Source organism: Lissotriton vulgaris, chromosome 11 (assembly GCF_964263255.1).
Source record: "Lissotriton vulgaris chromosome 11, aLisVul1.2, whole genome shotgun sequence".
Lineage (NCBI taxonomy): Eukaryota > Metazoa > Chordata > Amphibia > Caudata > Salamandridae > Lissotriton > Lissotriton vulgaris.
Window position 1 is genome coordinate 225,165,900 of NC_141699.1, and position 22,616 is coordinate 225,188,515.

At 40.5% G+C, this 22,616-nt stretch overlaps 1 protein-coding gene across 1 annotated transcript in view; it reads right to left on the reverse strand.

Annotated features, from left to right (window-relative positions):
- Window positions 1-22,616, reverse strand: part of LOC147679559 (clustered mitochondria protein homolog) — a 249,240-nt gene that overhangs the window by 178,161 nt on the left and 48,463 nt on the right. The window contains exon 2 of the mRNA XM_086943140.1: window positions 2,991-3,124. Within this exon, the coding sequence (XP_086799266.1) occupies window positions 2,991-3,124 (134 nt within the window). The remainder of the gene's footprint in view (window positions 1-2,990; window positions 3,125-22,616) is intronic.

Genomic DNA, 22,616 nt, shown 5'->3' on the forward strand with positions numbered 1-22,616 from the left:
AAAATCTGTCTTAGAGAGCAATTTCACTTCCCCTTGGCCTGCAAAGTCCAGTGGCATATCAAAAAGGGGCAAAACATGTGTGCCAAGATAAAATCTGCACATTCCAATGCAGTGTCTGTACATCTTATGGTTGATTACAAATTTTCATAAATCACTATATCATCTCAGAATCAGAGCCCAGGTCTTTTGTCACTCTGCTGGGCAAAGGCCCTGTTTCATTTATTCAGGGATACACACCCATGCAAAATGGTTCAATGCCACGCCTGTGAAACAGGCCATGTCTTGAGCAGCCTATAAGTTCTGATTCTGAGCAGCAAACCCACATTGCCAGCTAATGCAACTCTCGGTGCCTCCGCAATTGGACCCACGTGTGCTTTTGACTGAAAGCACAGGCATCAAGCTTGCTCAATGTTGTCATCCAAAGGTTCCTTCTGTTTACCAATGAGGAGTCCATCTTTGATTCCAGTACTTGCCACAGTTGAAGAAAGTGATGAAAGTATCAAGGATATTGCATTGAGGCTTACTCTGAGCTGATATAGAGTCAAATGGCACAGCACGTAGGACTTGCATCCTTGAATGATCTGTGTCCTAACTTCCTTGTACTGATCTTCATCCATACAAGTACTTGCAAGTACACAGAAACTCAGACAAACTGTCCAGAGCCTCTCTCTCACTTTGGTAAGCTTACCATAAACAAAACACTCTTGCAGTAAAAGTTATTTTCAGGGTTGAAGTAGGCTTTCAAAACTGCCACTGCATTTTTATAGTCATTTTTATCCCGCTGTATAACAGGAGATTCAGGCACTTCTTATATATTTCCTCTACCATGTTATGCAGTACCAATGAGTGTTTCACTATTCCATAGGTCTCACAAGTCATCTTTACATTCTTACTTATGATGACCAATCATCACATTCAATCTGAGCAACTAAAGCCGTGGCAGCCAACTGGCTGATCCAGGGTAGGTGACAAAAAAAGCCTGCCACTGTACTATTTTTCCGATCCGTAGCACTAGGAAGGTTGTCGACATCAATCCTTGAGGCAAGCAGCCCTCATTCCACAGGAAACCTTGCAGTGATACCACAGGTCTACTCACTTCTGCCAGTGTTCTGCCACATAATATCTGAATAAGTCACAGCCTGGTGCTGGTAATGAATTTGCTACTGGTTAATGCACATCAAATGATTATGATATTTTGACCCTATGTGGCCATGCCATCCATGGTGTGACTTTCCATGTCTAGTACATTACGGATCCGCAACGCCTGTAGTACAAACCACTTGTGTAGAAGTCAACTCCTGAAGGCTTGTTGAAAGTCAGTTACTGCATTTCTCACTACAGGAGTGGTTTGTGTATGTGTAAGATTGGAATGCCTCTGCAATATAGGTTGATCAATTTTCGTTATTAAAATGATAATACATATTTTTGAGTTAAGAAAGAAAATGGCAACATATACTTTAAACAATTAAATGGGCTATGCATTAAGGAAGAATTGATTGGCAGAGCAATAAAACTGCAAAGGAAAAGAGTCTTTTTCTGTCTCTATTCAAGGAATATGCAGAAGTAAGATAGAGGAGGATTGGAACCAATCAATCTATGATGCAAATTCAAAATGTTAGCAAAAGGAATACCATGGGAAAACGTGCTTGTGATTACTAAATTGTAAAAGTATTAATGCCAATACTTCAATGTTACTCTCCAAAACATAGACTATGTATGGACCTAATGCAGAAACACTTTCTCTTTATGATATATTGACTTAACTTAGTGTATCAATGCTGGGCAAAAACAATTCGGCTCAGTAATGTTATACATATTCATCAGATAGTTTTAAGATATGTGTTTATTGATTATTTTGATTAATGTTGATAGTAGAGCGAGGGCGTTAATGGGCTTACACCAGGCAAGCAACAAATTGTACTCCGAGTTGCTTCCCTGTTTTCCAAAATGTTGGCTTTTTGCTAAAATCAAAAAGGCTAGATGCTTGGCCGAGTTGCAAGTGAGCTCAAATACAAGACTAAAATTAGGAAAGTCTATCCAGAAGGCCTGTTTTTTTACACTGTAGCAGCGCTTCCTCTATCATCAACGTCTACCATTGGCTTGCGTAGGAAACTATTCAAATATATGGTAATCCACATCTTAACCGACATGCTTACTTCACACTACGGTGTAATAGGTAGACCACCAAATTATTTAAGTACATAAACTGGCCAAAAGCAATAGCAATTGGTAAATGACTCCATGCAGTGTCTCTCAGCAAAGTGGCACAGTAGCAGCTTGTTGAATATGACAGCATATCCCACGCTCAAAGAAACCACAATACCTAGAACAAGGATAGCTCAGACTCCATCTGGAAGTGGAAATTGCAGAACTGCGTGATGTCTAACACAGTCAACTGTATGACAAGGACATACAGGCGGTGCACTATACAAGTGGCAAAAACATAATAAAACATTAAATATATTATATGATATTTTGTTTTCAACAGGCAACTAATATGCTCAGTGGAATCACGTCAGCCAGCAAATACATATCCGGGTCAAATCAAAAACGCCATCAATACCATAAATCACAGAACGGTAAATTCATGTTCTTGGACTTTACATACAGGTGCTCCAAGATAATCATTTCTGTACTCCTTCAATTAAAAAGTGTGCCTTGGAGAATGTTTTTGCTCAAACTGCATCTAAAGAAACTCTGAATACTTTCAAACTGAATGCTGTAAAAAGTTAAGACTTCTTCGATGCAAGAGAAGGAACGCAAAGGACCCCAAAGACTGAGGGGAGCCTCAACCACAATATCCTCTGGGATATGGTCCAACAGTACTTGATCTCAAAACATGAACTGTGTAAGGTCCAAAACTAGACTTTATCACCTCATTACTCTAGCTCTAAACGACATGCAACACAGCTACAATCTCCTCGCCCCGCCCTGCTTCACAAATTCATGTCTTCTCAAAGAGCTATATGATCACAAAGTAAGTGTTGTACCTGTAAATCAAGGGCATCAGCTCCGGGCAGCTGGATCTTCACGTTAAAGAGTTTGTCTTGGTCTAGGGCTGCCGGCATGTCCACGTTTTTATGCGTCAGATTTCCGTTTACCTCTTTAGTTAAAGATTTATCACCTAAACAATGGAAAATCAGTAAAGTGTAAATATTTGCTTAATTGATTTTTTATATGTTATTAACATTATGGTAGTGATTATAGTAGTTAATGGCAAAAGCACAAATATAAACTTATTCCTTTGTGGTAACCGACAAACACTGTGTTTTATTGACTTAACAATGAGTGAATTAATGAAAAAAAACAACATTGTACAGGCGAAGCCTCTAACACTGCATGTTGCAAGAAAATGGCAAATTGGAGAACTTAACTTTCAATATGTATGTGGCACAGATATTTGTGCAAACATCTTGGCAATCTGTGCTGGCTCTGTTTAACAATTCTTTCTGTACCGGGAAGTGTTAATCGAAAGGGAATTTGCAGCATATAATGCAGTGCTTAAACAGTAAATGGCTGTGCTGGTTGCAGGTGGTAATTGATGAAAACATTTAAAAATTCAATGGGTTGATGGAAACAAAGAAATTAGGATAGATGAGGTCATGGCTCTGTCTCACGGTATTTTCCATTAAGAATGATGGAAATAAAATATGTTAACAATTTTGTTATGAATGAATTCTCCAAGATTACATACGTTTTCCAAATGATACTGTGAATAACATACACACAAACAAAGGAGCCAGCAAAGTAGAATATCCTATGCATTATAGAAATCAAATTAAAATAAAAGTTTTGTTTGGGGGGTAGATAATTCATTTGTTAGCATTCTAAAGGGGGATTTATTGTTTAGCAAGTAAGGTCTTTTATTTTGTTTCACTTTGACATAATTTTGAAACCTGTGATACATTTGTTATGCATCGCAACTAGAATACATATTTGCAAAAGATAGGGGAAGTCTGTGAAAAGTGATGGAAAAGTGTTTTGAAAGAAAGGGTAGTTATAGTATTAGGGTAGTTATAGTATTATGACACAACACGTTCAAGATATGTGTCTTTATATATGTACAAGTAAAAGTTCAGTTTATGTGAGGTCACATATTTACTTGTGGATAAAAATACAAGTGTAATAATATATTATCAGGACAGGAAAGTAGTACAAACAGAAGAGCAAATACAATCACTGACTAGAAATGTGTTTTATTGGCAGGCTAAGGCAAGCAAAAAGCACACACATCCTAATGAAAAGAGACATTAAAAAGAAATTAAAATGCTGCATACATTGTATAACAAAACAAATACTTTCAGCCACATCACCAAATGGAATAATGGAACAATCAATGAAATATCATGGGCCTAACGCATAGCCCATACAAGCAAAGGCACTGCACTAAAACTACGTAAAAGGCTGAAGTGGGCTAATCCAAATCCCAATCTCTCTCTCTACATATGCGTCTTCCTATTGTATATTTTGAAAGACTAGATGACCTTGAGATCTTCCAGACATCTAACACTGTCTTTCAGCAGACCTACCTAAAAAGTAGAAGATTCACAATCTTTTGAGACAGTTGTGTTTATTCCACCTAAAGGCCCCAACTACATTTAACCTGATGAGGTAGGCACACCTTAGTGTAAAAGTAATTAAATACTATTCATGAATTAATCATACACCATGGCAAGATTTAATATGTACTATTGTTCTTTATTAAACAGAAGCATATGTTTTTATTGGATTGCATTCTCTAATCATTTTAGTGAGTGACTAAAGCCGAAACATTCCTAAAGCAATGTCGGGTTTCACAGTGATCAATCAAAGTCAGTACATGTTTGTCAAGCTACAGACATTACATTTAGCCACGCCTCCATGGAAAAAGGGGGCATCTTTGGTCTGGCGCTTTCCTTCTGGTGGTGCCCAGGACAGCTGCCTACATGTGCAATGGAATTTCAACAGTCCCAAAAGCACCAATCCCATGTAAGGAAGATTGAAAAGATGTTTCTTGTTGAACCATAAGACATTCAAATCTCTGGTCTCTTTATCCAGTAGGGGTACTCGCATCATTGATTATGGCAGAATTTGTGAGATGTGGGGTTCACCAAGCAGTGATAACTAGCAGCCACACCATGTAAACTAAGTCCTGTTACCGTGGGTTAATGGGACTGCTTCAAGCTAATTTTTTGGAACAAACGTAAAATTTTGTAAACATCTACATTGCATTGATCATAAACCTCAGAGTGAATGAGGATGGAAGACTGATCACAGATGCCCAAGACCACCCTCAGTGCCCTTGGTGTGTCAGATGTGTCCACTAGCCACACTTGTGTGGAACAAGGATGTAAAGTGTGGCAACTAACTTGTGTGATATTTGTTGCTTTATGGATTGCCATGATTTATATTGTTTGGATCTTTCACTGTACGTATAGCTACACACTTCGTGCTTCTAGAATATTATTCTTTTCATATAAAATAACACGGCCCAAACTTCAATAAAAAAGTACACATTCACTCCTGTAGTATACCATTAAATCTCTATGTTAAAACTCCAGCTGTTCTGAAATTCGCAAATTACATTTGCTTACTTTATGTCCTTTATTCTTCCAGTGAGAAATATTTTCCCCATGCAGAAACCACTTTCTCTACCACCCACCAAATAAGGAATGTTTACACCCATTCCTACCCTGGAAAAGGGTTTGCTATTTAACAAAAGTAAATCTCCAAAGTTGCCCAGCGTAGGAAAGGGAAGAGAAAAAGTATATGAATACCTACAAATGTACAGTGTGTGTGAATTAAAATACTAATGGAATCCTCACCCTGGAACACATTTTCCTTCCAATTGGAGCAGATCTGTGTGTCTCCCACATAATATGCAGAATAGGAATGTGTACTCATAAATCAAGGGAATTATGTAAACTGAGTGTTTCTGTTAAATTAGTTTTGACACTCAAGCACTGTGGCCTGGAGTGCTCATCCAAGCTTCCCAGGAGTCAAGATGTCTCAGGAAGTCAACTTTCTGTCACAGACCCAGTATTCAGTGTTCTAGTTATTAGGAACATCATCTTTCTAATTTTTGATAATTGTAATTGGGACTGTATGGATTAGGGAAAATACCTAATACTGGTGAATGTGATGCATCTCTCATTTCAGGACGTAAATGGTTATTAGGGCCCACCCTTAAACTTCTAGCCATTTGTATAATAAAAATGGATCTATCATCCATGTTTACTGCTTAAAGGGTTAAAATAGGAACATTTTCACATTAGAATAAATGCATGAGACTATACTCATGATTATTTATATAGAGTCACTAAAAGAAAGGTGCAAAACTGAATTATTAGGAAAACAGCCCTCAAACCTGCGTTTTGATTCCCTTTCAACGCAGTGGGCAATGCAGAGAGAGGAGACCCTTCTTTAGAGTGATACAGCCTATGGCTTTTGATACCTCAGCACAGCCTCCCTGTCCCAGTCGAGTGACTACCTTGTCCTCAGACATGATACCTCTCCAGGCAGAGTCACTGGAGCTAGAGGTAAAAGAAAATACTCAAAGGGCCAAATATACAAAACTGCTTTGCAATTACAACTCCTGTAATACACAAAAATCACAGGGTGGTGTTTTTTTTCTTTTTACTAAACCCATTTTATAAGTCGGAAAAGCCTTTACAACAAATAAAATGGGCTTTGTGAGCCATTCCTAAGTGCAACTAGGAGGGGATGTTAACGGGCCGCCCCCCTCTTAATTGAATGGAATGGTGTGTACAGATGGTCTTCGACTGCCTTAGCTGCAATCAGTTAACAAGACCTTAAAGGAGATGGATACTGACTGGGAAGGCGTCACTTTGGGTAACCTTGGGGCAGCTGGCAGCAGTCCAGAGTACCACTGTCTCCTCCTCCTGATGTAGTCCTAAACAAGTTTTTTTTAATGCATCAGAGGTTCCTTAAACAAGCATTGGAAATGCAATAGGTCTCGCATTAGAAAAGTTGGATCTATTGGTTTTGTAAATGACTATTTTTTTTATGTGTTGGTCTTGAAAATAGCAAAATTAATAGCTTTGTCATTTACAATGCCAATACTTTTAACTTTTGCAAAGTGACACCTATAGCATTTGTAATGCAACATGTTTTGTATGTACGACAGAGTGATAGAAATGTGAAGAAGCAACATAGGAGAGCAGAGAGAAAGCGGAGCACAGGAAGGGCAAAGTGTGGCAGAGCTAAATGTACCAGAGAGAAGGACAAAACCATAACTAACTCAGTGAAGGGCAGAAAAAGAGCAAGTAGCAGAATAAACATATTAGAGAACAGGGTGAGAAGGACTGGAGGGAGGGCTTACCAGTAAATAAAGAAGAAGAACAGCAAAATACATATTCGAAAGCTTCGATAGACATTGGGCAAGACGAAAGAGAGCAGGAGAAAGAAATATACAGAGAGAGCGAAGAAGGGTGCACGAGGACGAGAGAAATAGAGGAAGAGAGAGACAGAGTGCTAACAACAGAGCCATTATTAAAAACAAATAGATGAATGAGAAATACAACAAAAGAGAGAGAAACCATGTTTAGAAAGGTATAAAGATAATGATTATAGGTGAGAGAACGGGGAATACCTGGTTTGGAAAAAGGGGGGGTAACAGAGTGAGATGGGCTGCAGCAAAGAAGAATGATAGTGCGAGAGAGTAACCGCGCAGGATGAGACCACGGGTGGAGTGTGGGAGAAACAACGGGAGGTGAGCATATGTGTACCCCGCAGGACCTGTGTACACGGTGTACGCGTGGCAGATGCACCCCTGATGAAGGACGACCCCGGCGAGCTCGAGGCACCTCTCCAGGCGGGGGCGGCTAAGGCTACATCGAGTTTCATCGGGTGGGGGAGGGGGTGGAAACTGCAGGTCATTGGGAGAAGGCAGTGATCAGCATGGCCTCCTGTTAATAAAGCACATCAAAGAGATGGGCGGAGGGGGCGGGTCCGCTGAGGCTGGTGGGAGAGCGCTGCCAGATCCCGCCAGGATACCTCGGCGCTGCCAGCTCCTGGAGTGGGCAGAACTCCCGGAAGCGGAGAGGGGTCGTGTGCTTTCAAAGTGAAGGAGAACACACACACACACACGGTATTTACGTGGATAGCTACGTAGATCGCTCGTGCTTGTTCTGCTTATTGATGGGTGAAGGAGCTGGTGATCAGAACCGGTGTCTGTAACGGAAACAAGCAGTGACAACGCCAATATTAGGTCTGACCATGGCAAGCTCCTGTGATGGTTGTATTTTTTCAAAAAAAATTTTTTAACTATTGCAGGCATATGCCACTACATAAAAAGAAGTAAAAAGAGGCACCACCCAACTGTGACTGCGATATGCGGGCAATAAAAATTAGAAACAAATTAAATTAAGTAGTCCTTAATTTGTAAACAAACAAAACAAGACGGAGGGAAGGCAGAGAAGGGGAGGGGGGAGGAGAAATGCGACACGGCGGGCAGGGGAGGGGGTGGAGCGGGTAAAAAAAAAACAAGACGGAGGGAAGGCAGAGAAGGGGGGGAGGAGAAATGCGACACAGCGGGCAGGGGAGAGGGCGGAGCGGGGAGAGCGGCGATGAGGGTGTGAAGCAGCAGGGGCCTTTGAAGTGAAGCTAAGCTTCACTTCAAAGGTGTAGGAGGAGTGCTGCTGGGGAACAGATGGCGATTTGATGATGTGCACGCGCATTTTAGGACAAAGCGCTTGAGCATTGACCTAAAAGCGCACGGGCACAGCATCAAATCGCCAGTCAATCGCCTGTCTAGGTAAACCTTATTTAAGCCCCTATAGTCTCGCTCAATGCGCATGCGCATTGAGTGCGAGACCTAAAAATGGGGTTTACAATCACGTTGGTAGTGGTTTGCTATTTCTTGCTGGTCAACATCCCTATGTTTGTAGCCAATTGCAACTGTTTTTTTGGGACTTGTGTCATAATACATCGGGCCTCAAGCTGGCTGAAGCTGAAAAAGAAAGGGAGCCCATGGGGCAAAGCGCTAGATGTAAAATATTGAGAACATGTGCAGAGAAAGAAGGCTAGGCCACATGCCTTGGAAGAAGGCACACTCAAGATTGTGGCTTTGAAGATTTCTTCTGCTCCAATGGTTACTGCAGCTATGGCTGTCCCTGTTAATCCTTCACCCCACGCCCAAATATCTAGTGTGGCGATGTAAATGTGTGCACAGTTAATGGCAGGTTGAGTTGCCTGACCTCTGAACTGGCCAGGTGGCCAGTAAATTACTTTGCCAGTGACCGTTTTCTTTTGAGCTTCTAGACCTTTTGAGTACCAGGAACAATGGAGAGACAGTGGCCATTGACCTGCCTTTAGCCTCTTTCTCTATGTGTGTTTTCCAAACGCTGATGATGGCTTTATAAGTAATAGTTCAGAGACAGGTGCCTAGCAATGCAGCCCACTAGGTTTGCCTTGTTTGCTAATGGAATAGTATTAATTTTAATGGATGCAGCACTGCCTCTAATGCAGGAAGTTATAACTTTTCATACTTCACTGCTACAGAACACTGCTTAAGAACAATCTTCCCCTGCTGTTTAAAAGTCACTCTAAAAATAGGTTTCACAAGTAGTTAAAGAAATAGCTGCTCATTCTGACACCCTCAATGTAGACTGTTTCTAACCCCTCTTTCTTTTTGGTCTTCTGATCCAGCACCCTTTGGGGCACTTTTTGCAATTCACAAATCCCATGGGTCATTGTCTCTTGCTAACCAATCTCTCAAAAGTTGGTAGGTCTAGGTTGCATCCAATCATGTACCTTCTCATCGGTGCTATGTCAAGTGTAATATCCATGACTAGTCCTGGCTTTTTCGTCAACAGCCCTTCACATGTTGAAACTTTGGATACAACATTTATGAATGAAATGAGCATTGGCAACTTCAATAGGACTGGTGCTGGCTGCCAGCCTTGGTTTTTTAAAACTTTATTGGCTGGGGAGCTGCCGGGCCCTAGCTAAACATAAACATTGGGTGAAAACAAAGAATATTTTGGTCTCAAAAGGCACACATTGCTGTAGAAGTTTCTGGCACTGAATGGAACTACTTTGTGTTTGAATCTGCTCCTTATGAAATAACACAATGCTGTTACTCAAATCGAATTAGTCAATGACTGAAGTAGGCTGACTCATTATCCAATGCCGTTTGCTGTAGTGGGCAGAAGAAAAATGTGAATGGCACATCAACATACCAATGAATGAAAAGGGTTAAGTAAGTATACTATGCATATCATTTTAGTAAAATCAAAAGATCTTGATTAACGCTGGACCTAATAAGCAAAACTACACCCAGCAGCCAGTGTTGTTTCTTTAAAAAGTTAAAGATTAAGATATTACCTTAGACGTGGGCAGGACTACATTTGCATGTTATTATCATCTCTGCAAGGCCACGCATGCAGTCCAGTCACACGGCGTGAAGGCTTCGGCCTGGATCTGCCGTGTGCGGCGTTCAGTCCAGGTGTAGACATGGATGCGCAGTCTGCGGCCTGCAGGCCAGCCCAGCCACGAGGGGTAATGTGGGCCCAGAGCTGCATGCGCGTTTAGTCTTGTCACAGGAGCATTATGCAGGCATGAACATGGATGTGCATCATGCGTGTCTGAACATGGCTGTGCATTATGCGGGCATTAACATGGATTTGCCACATGCGACGTGCAGTCCAGCCCGGCCACGTGAGGTAATGTGGGCAGAGCTGCATGTGCGTGTAGTCTAGTCACAGGTGCGTTATGCGGGCATGAACATTGATTGTGCTGTCTGCAGACAGTCCAGTCATACGGTGTGTGGGCCCGTGCAGGTATGTGCCAATCCAGAAATGAGCGTACCCGTCACAGATGGGTAGGATCTACACCCAGGAGGAAGGGCAGAGGTGCGTATAGGGGCAGCTTCCGGCTTCCGAACTCAGCCATCCTCTCCCCCGCGCCTCAAGTGATGCATAAACACGGCGAGGCGGGCGTAAATCCACTGTGTGACAGGCACGAGAAACTCCCCAGACTGTGTGCATCCTCCCAGGCTCCAGTGATGGGCAGGCCTTGCCGAGGTCACTTCTGAATGAAACTATACACAGCGAGCTTTGCTCTTTCAAACTGCTGTTGTGACGACAAGACACACTTTGTTTTGAAGGAGATATTTTAACACCTGCGAGAGGTTTAGAAATTTATTTTGAAAGCCCCGGGGATGTGGCGGCCCCAAAAATTAAATACACATTGCCCCCGGGACCTGGCCCAAATGGGGGCCTCATTAAAATGAACTAAGTTCCTTGCAAGCGGGTTAGCAGGCAGTCGGGAGTCCGCATAGAGCAAAACGCTACATAGATGAGATATTATGAACTTTATAAAAAAAGAGAGCTGAAACATAGCAATGGACCACGCAATAGCTCTTTAAATCACCCACTCTACAAATGTGATGCCAAATCCCAATAATATAAAGGCTAATAAAGAAAATATAAGTGTTACAGTGACCACGTCATGTTGGGGCACTAACCACTACAAAACGGACAATTACCAATGCGTAACTTTTGAAGGACATATGGGCGTGGCATTAAACTAAAAGGAACATAGCCAGATACGGACTTACTGTTCCCTTATTAAAACTCTGCTGCATCAAATGAAAGAAAGAAAGCGGTCCTGATGAAGGTGAATTGAATCATATGTATCCACTGAAACGTGAGTTGGCCTGATTCTTTTCCAGTTGGCGGCACAACCATGGAAATTAATGAAGAATTATCACCATGAGTTTTTTGTTGCAAACCATCTTTTAGCTGGAAATTATTGAATGTGATGTGAAGTGTGTGATTATGTTTGGTATGCAATGACTGTATGTGAGGTGAGTGTAAATGTGATCATGGTATGGTGACAAATTTAAGTTTGTTATCATGTATGTATTTAGTGCATTATTTGGTTTACATTTGCATATTTACCAAGGATTATATCAAAGTTGCATCATTCACGTTTTGTATTGTACAAATGAAAAAAGAAGAACACCTATGGGGTTTTTTATTATTACTAATCAAAGGGGAATGGATCACTTGTCCTGCTCAACCTTAAGCATGTAGGACTTGCTTCCGGTTCGGTAAGAGCAGAACAGCGCACAGAGAAGCTGAGGAACGGGTGCAATAGCCCTTCCCAAGAGCTCTACCACCGAAGGGAGTGCGTACAATAATTGCGCGAGGTACTATAAGACCTCCAGAACAAAGGAACAGGTCAATAACCTTTTTCTTTCACTTATTGAGCACTTTATCTATATCTACCCTCACATTATCTCACTGATGGTCCTGATGAATGCCCGTAAGTCCTAGAACTCAGGCAATAGAGGCAGAAACATGTCGACCTAATTTTTTAACCATCCCCATTTTTTTAAATTCACGACTCTAGGTGCATCTATTACTCATTACCCAGTCTACAAGATGCACTGATACAGAGTCTACCAAACCCAAAACCAGAAAGAATAAAATTTCCGTAACTCTGAGTTTTTGGTTTTTTATCATTTTTATCTCTGGATCACTACTGCACCAACCTTGGGTAAAAAACCTCCGGGTGGAGGCAGCATACCAAAATAGACCTTATGATTATGCACACACGTGTTCTATAAGCGGAGAACCAAGATATACCGCTAGAAAACCACCATACCCATCACGTGCATGAGGGTCTTTTTTCTGGGACACCATTTGCAAGTCCTACATGCTTAAGGTTGAGCAGGACAAGTGATCCATTCCCCTTTGATTAGTAGATATCTACCTGGAAAATGAATGGATCCATTTTCTACCTCCCTCTCCTTTGATTAGAAGTTTTTTATTATTAAAAAATTTATTTTTTAAAAAAAATTATTGAAAAATAGAATAACAAAAATAATAAATAAACATAATTGTTGTTTTTGTATTTTTTTTTGCTACAATTTAAATCAAAGGGATAGCTCAATAGAGCTTTAATTAGCCAGAGTACAATCAGTGTTGGTAGAGTGGGAGGTACTTGTGTACTTATATACTACTGAACAGATTTACACCATTTAAAAACAAGCATTTGCATAGCCAATAGGTCTCGCCTTTGGGACCCTATAAGTTTTTAGCCATGCAACAGTTAATGTTGTTGCAATAAGGATATTATGATGCATAACTAAATACTTATAAGGTCCCAAAGGTGAGACCTATTAGCTATGCCAATGCTTGTTTTTTTAGTTCTAAATATGTTTCTTATATTTTTTAAGTGCATGAAAGTCACACAAAACGTGGATACATGCAGGCTTTGATATAATATGGGAGCACAGTAATCACAAAATCACATCAATGGGAATATTGGGAAGGTCAAGGGTTAAGATGTGAGTCATTAAGTCAGTGGATGGGGACTAAATATTTGGGAGGGAATTGTTGTTCTTAAAACATGTGAGAGTGATCTATCATTGGAGGGCGTGAGGTCTACAGTTGGCTCCTGAGTACCCAACATTGAAGACATAACTGGAAACAAAACACTAAAATGAAGGAAGTAAGAGAGTAGATAGAAGTGGAGCGGGGATGGGGGGTCATGTGGCTTGATGGTAAACTGCTATAGCCAGGGTTGCAAATAGAGTCTGTGGTGACATTGCCCCTCTGATTTTGGTACATTTTAAATGGAATGCTATAATTTCAGGAAGAGGTGGCCCCAGAGGCAGCTAAAACAGCAAGGGTGCTTTGTGTCCTACTGATGCATAGTATCTCATTAAATGAGAGAATGTACTATTAATGGTAAGGACTCCAGCTAAAGAAAGAAAGTGAACACACATTTTGTTGTAAACTCTTTGAACTTGGTTAAATAGCAAACACATTTAATTAAACTGGATATAGTTTTTGTTAACAACCTTCTTAAGGTCCGTTAAAATTCCTATAACAAGCTATATATAAATATATTTTAGGACAAGTGACCTAACATGTAAATTCCCAATGTTGATCTTTGCTGACGACACCCTCCTCTTATCAAAGACGAAGGGTGGTCTGCAGAGGGCCTTAAATCACTTTGAGGAATACTGCAATCAAAATGACCTTCAGATAAATGTGGGGAAAACTAAATTCATGGTTTTCTCCAGGAAAAAACCAATACGTAGTAGTGTACAACTAAACGGGGTTAACCTGGAACAAGTTGACACGATGACGTATCTGGGGGTCACTCTGGATTGCCGACTGTCCTGGAAACCACAAATAGAGACCCAGCAGTTAAAACTGGCCCAACTGACTGGCTGCCTCTTGCGTGAGCAAAAGAAATCTATCACCAAAAGGGTTGCCCCCGCATTACAAATTTATGATGTTAAAATTAATGCTGCGACACTCTACGGGGCAGAGTTATGGGGTTTTATGGATCTCTCGAGCTTGTACAAAATCCAGTGTAGGTTTCTTCGCAACTTGGTGGGGCTTCCCCAATCAACTCCACTGATCCCTCTTTGCCACGACATGGGTTGCCTTCCAAAAACAGACATGGCAAGATACAGAGTAGTGTCAACTTGGAGGCGTTTATGGACCTCGGAGGAGTTGGCACTTTTTGCAAAGGAGTTAACCGAGGTGAAGGCTATTGGGGGTTCCGAGCGAATCCCCTGGCTTCACTCGGTGAAAAAGAGCCTGTGTGATATGGGCCTTAGTCATCTGTGGGTCTCGCCAGGCACTAACAACTTCCCCTCGAAAAAGGAATTTAAGGGTTTATTTTGGGCCTCAACCCGCCATTCTCTGGTACACGCCTCCAGTTCTGAAGATCTAACGGGGCGTTTTTTAAGATTTAAATTGGATCCGGCTCGTGAGACATATTGGGACCTTATCTCCAGGCCATTGGACAAAAAATTGTACCACCAATTTCGGGTGGGCTCATTACCCCTTAATTCCTTTACCTCATCTTGGGGCAACAACACTACTAATCTTTGTAGTCGCTGCCCCGGGTGTAAGGAAACAGAGGGCCATTTTTTGTTCGCCTGCCCTCAATATAGAGAACCCCGTTTAAAATGGCTAAAACCCATTTTCAAACGCATGAATTGTAAAAAATCCTCGGATGCAATATGGGCTTTAAAAACAAATACAACTGATTTTACTGTGACATGTTTGGCCAAATATTTAGGTTGGGCATGGGCAATCAGAGCTAGAAGGAATTTAATTGCCACATGATCAAAAAAAAATGTGTAAACTGTATAGTGCTTTGTAGCAAATGCTAAACAAATTTTTAAGATTTGTTAAATTTAATGTCTTGTTTCCTCCCAACAATGGTTTAATAACTTTTTAACTGTGGATTCTAGATCTATTGTATACTGTTGATTATATATAGATATAATTATTTTTTTATAAGATTTTGTAATATGTAGTGATAATGAAACTGTTTTAAATGTTTTGTCAAAATTGTCTTTTAAGATTTTATCATCGAAATAAAGACATTAAAACCTGAACCTGACCTAACATGTATGAATCTAATAACTTTTTAATGGAAAGGTTGCTGGATTTGCGGTTTTGTTATCAATGTGAATGAAGAGTGTCACTATGGGTAGCTCTTGCTTTTTCACTGACACCCTCAAATTAGTTTCTGTATCACGTCCTCACTCCCTGGGAATGGCCCATGAATGGCCTCAAGAAGGCTTTGGACAGCCGGAGAAATTAATCCCTGCGCCATGCTGCATAAACTTTGAGCACAAACTAGGTAGGACAGCTGGTAATGCATAGGTAAAGGATGGGGACATGTAGTGACACCCAAATTGGGCCTCCCTCTTACAATTTAAAGTGACATAATTATTTTCCAAAACCTTTCATTTTGTCCTTTCTAGAGCTGCAGGCAAATCCCATCCGGCTTCGAAGTTTGGGTCTCAGGAGGACACAATAACGTAATGAGGTTACTGCATTCTGCTAAGCATTTCAATACACAATAGCTGTGCGAAGGAGTAAAAAACTGTTTACTGCGAAGCATTACTTATGCAGAAGCACTTTTCGGCATTAAAAAGGATATAAATAATATAGGTAGTGGCAAAGTAAAAAACCTTGTCAATTTTCCAAAGCCTTAGCGAATATGGGCTCATCCAGCCACTGAAGTCAGCTTAGCCTGGCCGACTTGGCTGCACCGCGCCACTTCTGGGTCTGGAATTATGCAGTGCTGACCTGGTCAGGCCAATCAATATCTCTACTGCCAAAAAGATTGCAAACGCAGCATCAAAGAAAAAAATATAATGTAATTTGAAATTCCCCATTGCCCTTTTAAGACAGTTCCCGCTGTCAATGGTGCCGGTCCTTCATTGAATGGCTTTTAAAGATGATAAGCTGCGAGGAATCTGCAACGGCGTGAAATAACTTTTAACACGACACAAGGGAGGCAAGCCCGAAAAACACATAATCGCTATAATTGAGGTATTTGTATCATTTTAAATGTAGCGACATTCAAAGAAAGATTGACACATATAATTGCTTGATTCGCTTAACGCTTCCTTTCCATGGAAACGTGAGGACACTTCGTGTTGACAATTTCACGTTGCTGAATGAGGTCAAGCCGGAGATATGCCCTTTCCCTCGCCTTCCTGTATCCCAAGTCACTTCCAGTTTGTTTAGAATCCCCGAATGTGACTTCAGCTGCCAAAAATGTTCCAAGATACCATTCTAAGCACAACTTGCAATTCGGGAAGTGTGTGTTTTAATAAGGGGACGGGACATGTGTAACAAAATGTAGCATACAAAATTAATTTAATATATTTAACCAGTTTTTTCCAAGATGTTGACGCTGAAGAAATATCAGATGAGAGACCTTGTAATTATAGTAAGTAAAATAGGGAGGTGGGGAGAAGGGCAGAGTTGTAAAAACGTAACTACACGCACAAAGAGAAGCCGATTCCCAAACTTGGGAAGTAAAAAGTGAAAGTAGAAACATCGGCAAAGCAATAGGGCAAGTTTGAAAATCTACCATTTAGAGTAAAAAGTGCGGTTTGTTGAATGTTGATACATAGTTGTGGATTAGCTACAAATAAATCAACAAGAATGGTTTGCAACTTTGTCATTTGGTGCAGAGAGCAGTAAAGTGATCTGTACACATAAAAACAACAAAGCTGCTGTCTTGTATGATTGACAACGAGACGCGCGTGCTTGGGAGAGCAGTCTGCTCTTTTTCAAAGCACGCACTCTTGGTTGTGGCACGCTCCTGCGCGCTCCCGCAAGGTGTATGCCACCACAAGCACGAGTATGTGCTTCGAAAAAGAGCTGAACAATGCCTAAAGGTCTCCATGGGCGCTGCGTAGTCAAGACCTAAAAAGGGCTCTTTCTGAACCAAGGGCTACATTTTTGCCAAATTTGGTGTAATTCCATTCAGCAGTTTGGGCTGTAGCTTTGTCTAAATTTTTCCATGGAAATTAACCTGGGGAAAATGCCTTTTGGGACCCCCCTTTTTTCTCGCCCCTGCTTGACGAATCACCCCAAAACTTTCAAGACAGGAGCTGACCGGAGCGCCCTACTAGTTTTGAAAGTTTTGCGAAGATTTGTCCACCAATGCCAAAGTTACTGGGAAAAGAACAAACACTTTTTTAATAGATACGAGGTCCTAACTATACCACCTACTGGCGACCATAGGTAATATATATATAACTACTGCTTTTAAAAACCAAAGTTGCAGAGAGTAGCATGCTTACTCAGCCAAGTGCCTCTTATAGGTACGGAGGAGACAACAAAGTGAGAGTGGTCGACAAATGTTTGAGCTTGAAGATTAAGTTGATTAGAAGAACAGGGCAGACATCTGTCCAGTAGCACTGTACCATCTAAAGTTTAAAACGACCACAACGAAGGCTCATGAATCTTGGGAGACAAGGATGCACACTGCAACTGAGAACTTGAAAGGCTGGACAAACGGAAAGAAGACGGCGACAAATAATAAACTGTTTGGTGTACTTTTAGTAGGACAGCTTCTGGATGTTTGTGCAGTGGATGTGCATCAATATCTTGCATCAATGCCTTGCTGACAGCCAGGGTGTGAACCTGAAGCAGAGAGCTATAGCCACAAACTTCTGGGTAGCCAACAAGAACAGGCTTGTAAATTGGACGACCATTCTAAACAGCAACCCATAATTTCTTGAAAGTGTCCGTTATGATCCCAGGAATCCAAGACCAGAGAGAACCCTGAGTAGTTGCTTTAAGACTTGGGCTTTAAAGCAGTGTTCCTTGATAAGCTTGTGGAACAGATGTCCATCCCAGCCTATCAGCCACCTTCCCTTCCCAATCTCTCCACCCACTAATTTCTAAAGCCCAATAACCAAGCTCCTCTGCCTCACAGGGACTTCCAGTGCCTCCAGACAATGGTCTTTCACAGCAGTGCTCCACGCTGAGGAGTTGGTGAGCCAGTCATGAAGGGAGGTGTAGAGTGTGTACATCTATAAAGTGGAACAGTACGGGAACCACAAGAGGCTTGCTTAGGTCTGGAGAGTATGTGTGGGGGGAGTGTGTGAGTGAATGGTGGTTCACAGGGGGGTGTGGCCCTACACTCATGCAACAGACCCTGAACGTTGCACTCCTCCTAAGTGACATGGGCGCTTCTTATGAGACACGCTTGAGCCTTATCTACAGTTCCCAGTCCCTGTTTCTTTCTCTCTCTATCTCTGTCTGTCTCTTGTCTTCATTTTCATTCCCTATTCACTAGTTCTCCTTTTCCATCTCTCTTTCTGTTTCTGTTTCTTTCTATCTTAATTTCCTTGACCTCCCCCAGTTCATCTGGCACCTACTTCAGATTTGCACGTGTGACCCCAAAATAGAGCTGAGGTTTGACTAGAACTGGCAGGCATACTGAGAAGTAGCATTTAGGAAAGGCAGTAAAAAGCAACTTTCCTTCAATTGAATGTGTTTTCACCTTGGAATGAAAACAAAATAGTGTCCTCTTTTCTGGCACATGCATTTAACACAAACCATGCGTAAGTAAGTGGATGAAAACACACAGTACACACATTAAAGGTAATCCCTGCCTTCCATCACCTTGAGTACCATTAGAATGAGCAATGTGGTTAGAAACTGTAGGTCTTTTATTGGAAGAGCGTCATAAAAAACAAGCTATATCTTTCTAAACAATTGTGCAAACTTTAGTGTATGAGGTTTGCGCTTGTTGACACGTTTCATTCTTGTTTATTAAAATGACTAAACTATTTGCAGCCTAACGTATCATGTAAAACGTATCTTAGAACATTACATGATAAATTCTGGCACAGGTGTTTTGGTAAATGTACCTGCGTATGTCTGTGTGTCCCAGAATTTGGAAACCCATCAGGTCTCACCATGTTGGGAAACGCCAACTAAGGCAAACTATGCCAGACAAACACTGTCAGTGTGAGGCCCACAGAGCTACAAGGGCAGGCAATGTTTTACTATTTCAAAGCAGGCATTTAAAAAAGTAAAAACACAGAAACAGTTACTTTGGTTCTGTGAACAGCTTTATTCAATGTTTCCATTCTGTGCTACTTATCTGTTCTTCCACTCAACTCCCTTTTGGATAGCTGTATTTTGTTAGCATTTATTTATTTTATTGTTTCTTCAGTTTCTTTTTAAGAAGAATTGTTACTCTCCAGTGTTATTTTACTTGCCAAGCACACTGACACCAGTCTAAAAAGAGTTGTACTATATAAAGATGTGAAATAAATAAATAAATAAATAAATAAATAAATAAATAAATAAATATAAACGTAAGCTAATATCAAAGTGACCATGGACTTAGAATAGTAAGTCCAAATTTCATTTTAGTCAATGGGTGGTCCTCGTAAGTGGAAGATCTTACTCAAGCATAACTCCAGTGTGAAAGAATGTAACTATAAGGGAAATTAAAAATCGGTTGTTAAAATAATTTGTTTTAAAAATGCTGTGTTTTCTGAAAAATGAATCTTTTTTTATTCTATTCATTTTCATTAGTATGCTGCTAGGCAAATAGTCAGAAAGTAACTTCAAGTTTTAACAGGGGAGAAAACATATTTAGAATGCCACTGATGTCAGTATGTCCTTAGGCAACGCAGAGAGGCCTGTCAGATGTCAACCGAGTGCAGCAAGGAAACGGCCCAGGTTACTTGTTTAAACGTGCTATTAGGTTTACTTCTCAAATTAGCCATGAATGGAGCACTGTATCGTTTTTCCTCTGCCTCTCTGCTGCTTTGTAGATGCAAACAAATGGGTGATGACATCAAGCAAAAATACACAAATAAATATGAAGACAATACACCAAGCAATTGAATTAAAATAAAGTATGCCCGTCGTTAGCTCTATTTAAGATCAAAAACAAATGCGCATAACATGCGTTTAGATCCTTTTATGCTGCTTATTAGGTTATGAAGCTAGCAGCTTTTATGATTTTCATATGTATGTATCTCGTCAAGTCAGGGGATGTGACATTTTAAGAAAATGATAAAAACATGGCGTAAGTCAATTTGTTTGCTTTTTTTCCCGATCAAATTGTATAGGATATCGTACAATATATAAAATGTAACAATTTCAAAAATATTATAAATTGATGAACTGTAAGAAAGGAGGGAATATTAATTAGAAGTATGATAGGCAGGTGGCAACACCATGGCTTACAAGAGTACCAGCGCCTTGAGACCCTCACCGGTGAGTAGTGCGCTTTACAAATGATATGATTGATTGATTGATTGATTTTAGTACTTTCTACACTGTCCTAAACGTAGGAGAGTTATATGATACCATGACCTTGATGACAGGCTATAGTTCCCAGCTTAAAGCATTTACTTTCTTCACACAATGACCCTCGTTACGAGTGGCCAGGTGTTATTATTATTATTTTAAACTTTATTTGAATACCAGGTATCCATAAAAGTGCACAGTAAAATACCCCTGTGTTAAAAACAATGTAAACAATAGCCTCGGATAACAACTCCAGCAAAGTAACAGACAGAAAGTACATCAAGCATTATAGCAAGTCTACACAGTGTTCATAGACCCATGAGCTTGTACTGCTGCCTTCAAGAATGCACCTAAATAAATTATCATTTCATCATCCATAAGTAAAAAAATACATTTGAAGCTTCTCTAAAATTGCAAATATGATACTTTTTTTAAAAAAAAACGAACCAGAAAATGTCTAGTGTACATGGTATAACATTCACAGAAAAATGTTAAGTGCTGCATCGTTTGGGCAGACTTCCATCACAAGGAAATGACGGGAATCAAGATTAGAAATATAAACCAATGGGAATCATAACATATATTTCAGTGTGCCTTCCCTGCAGCGGAACAGTAAGCTTTGTTCCCTACGTCCCATTGGCCTGGTCATGTATTCCGCAATTAGTGGCCAGGTGTTTGGTCTAATATTACTACTCCACTGTGTCAACATTTATCAGGTGCGTTACAGTGCATTCATTAAAAAAACTGCTTACTCGGAACACAATGTAATCTTTATAGCTTCTATAAAACTGGTATTATGTACTCCTAAGTATGGCTATGCTGAATTGTCTAGTCATGCCTACCTCTAAGTGTTCCTCATTTAAAAACTATTATCAACCATCCACAACTAATCTCACACACACCAAAGAAAAAATGTGAGAAAAGCCAGAAAGGGCCTCTTGTAGGCATCATCCATGGAGCTACCGGTTGGTACTCACCAGTTTGCTCAGTCTGTCATCATTGGCAACTTTCTTGCCAGAAAAGAAAAATGTGCGACCTAGTCTTTAGGCTCGTGTGAAGAGGTGAAAAAATAATAATAACGTTTAGATGCTGATGTCATCTATCATTTATCTTAAGCCCAGTAGTGTAAACAAAGGTGAATAAATCTCCTGATTAAAAGAGAGTTGTGAACAACTATTGCACATATCCTTTATTTCAATAGTGTCCACACTCAATTAAAAGAGACAGCATGTTTAGACCATATTCAGCTTGAACGGCCGTTCATGGTCTAAACATGCCGTGAAGCGGCTATTCATGCTAAATATGGTCTAAACATGCCGTCTGGCCGTTCAAGCTAAATATGGTCTAAACATGCCGTCTGGCCGTTCAAGCTAAATGTTGTCTAAACATGCCATCTCTTTTAATTGAGTGTGGACACTATTGAAATAAAGGATGTGTGGAATAGTTGTTCACAACTCACTATTAATAAGAAGATGCATTCACCTTTGTTTATACTACTGGGCTTAAGATTTATGATAGATGACATCAGCATCTACACGTTATTATTATTTTTCACCTCTTCACATGAGCCTAAAGACTAGGCCGCACGTTTTTCTCTTTTCTGTGAAGAAAGTTGCCAATAATAACAGAATGAGTAAACTGGTGAGTACCAACGAGTAGCCCCATGAATGGTGCTTATGTGAGGCACTTTCGCACCTTTCTCACATTTTTTCGGTGGTGGGTGCGAGATTAGTTGTGGATGGTTGATAATCATTTTTACATGAGAAACGCTTAGAGGTAGGCATGACTAGACAATTCAGCATAGCCATACCTAGGAGTACATAATACCTGTTTTATACAAGCTATAAAGATTACATTGTGTTCTGTGTAACCAGGTTATTTTTGTATGAATCCTACCTGGTTACATTCCTTCTCTTGCTCCTTATTTTTCCACGTGTTACTGTGCATCCCAGAATTATCCGGGCCACTCATATTCGATTCCAAGGAGTTCACTTTTTCCCCTTTCTCTTTTGTAATTCTGTCTCACTTCTTCCCCATAACAGTCCTAGGTAAGCA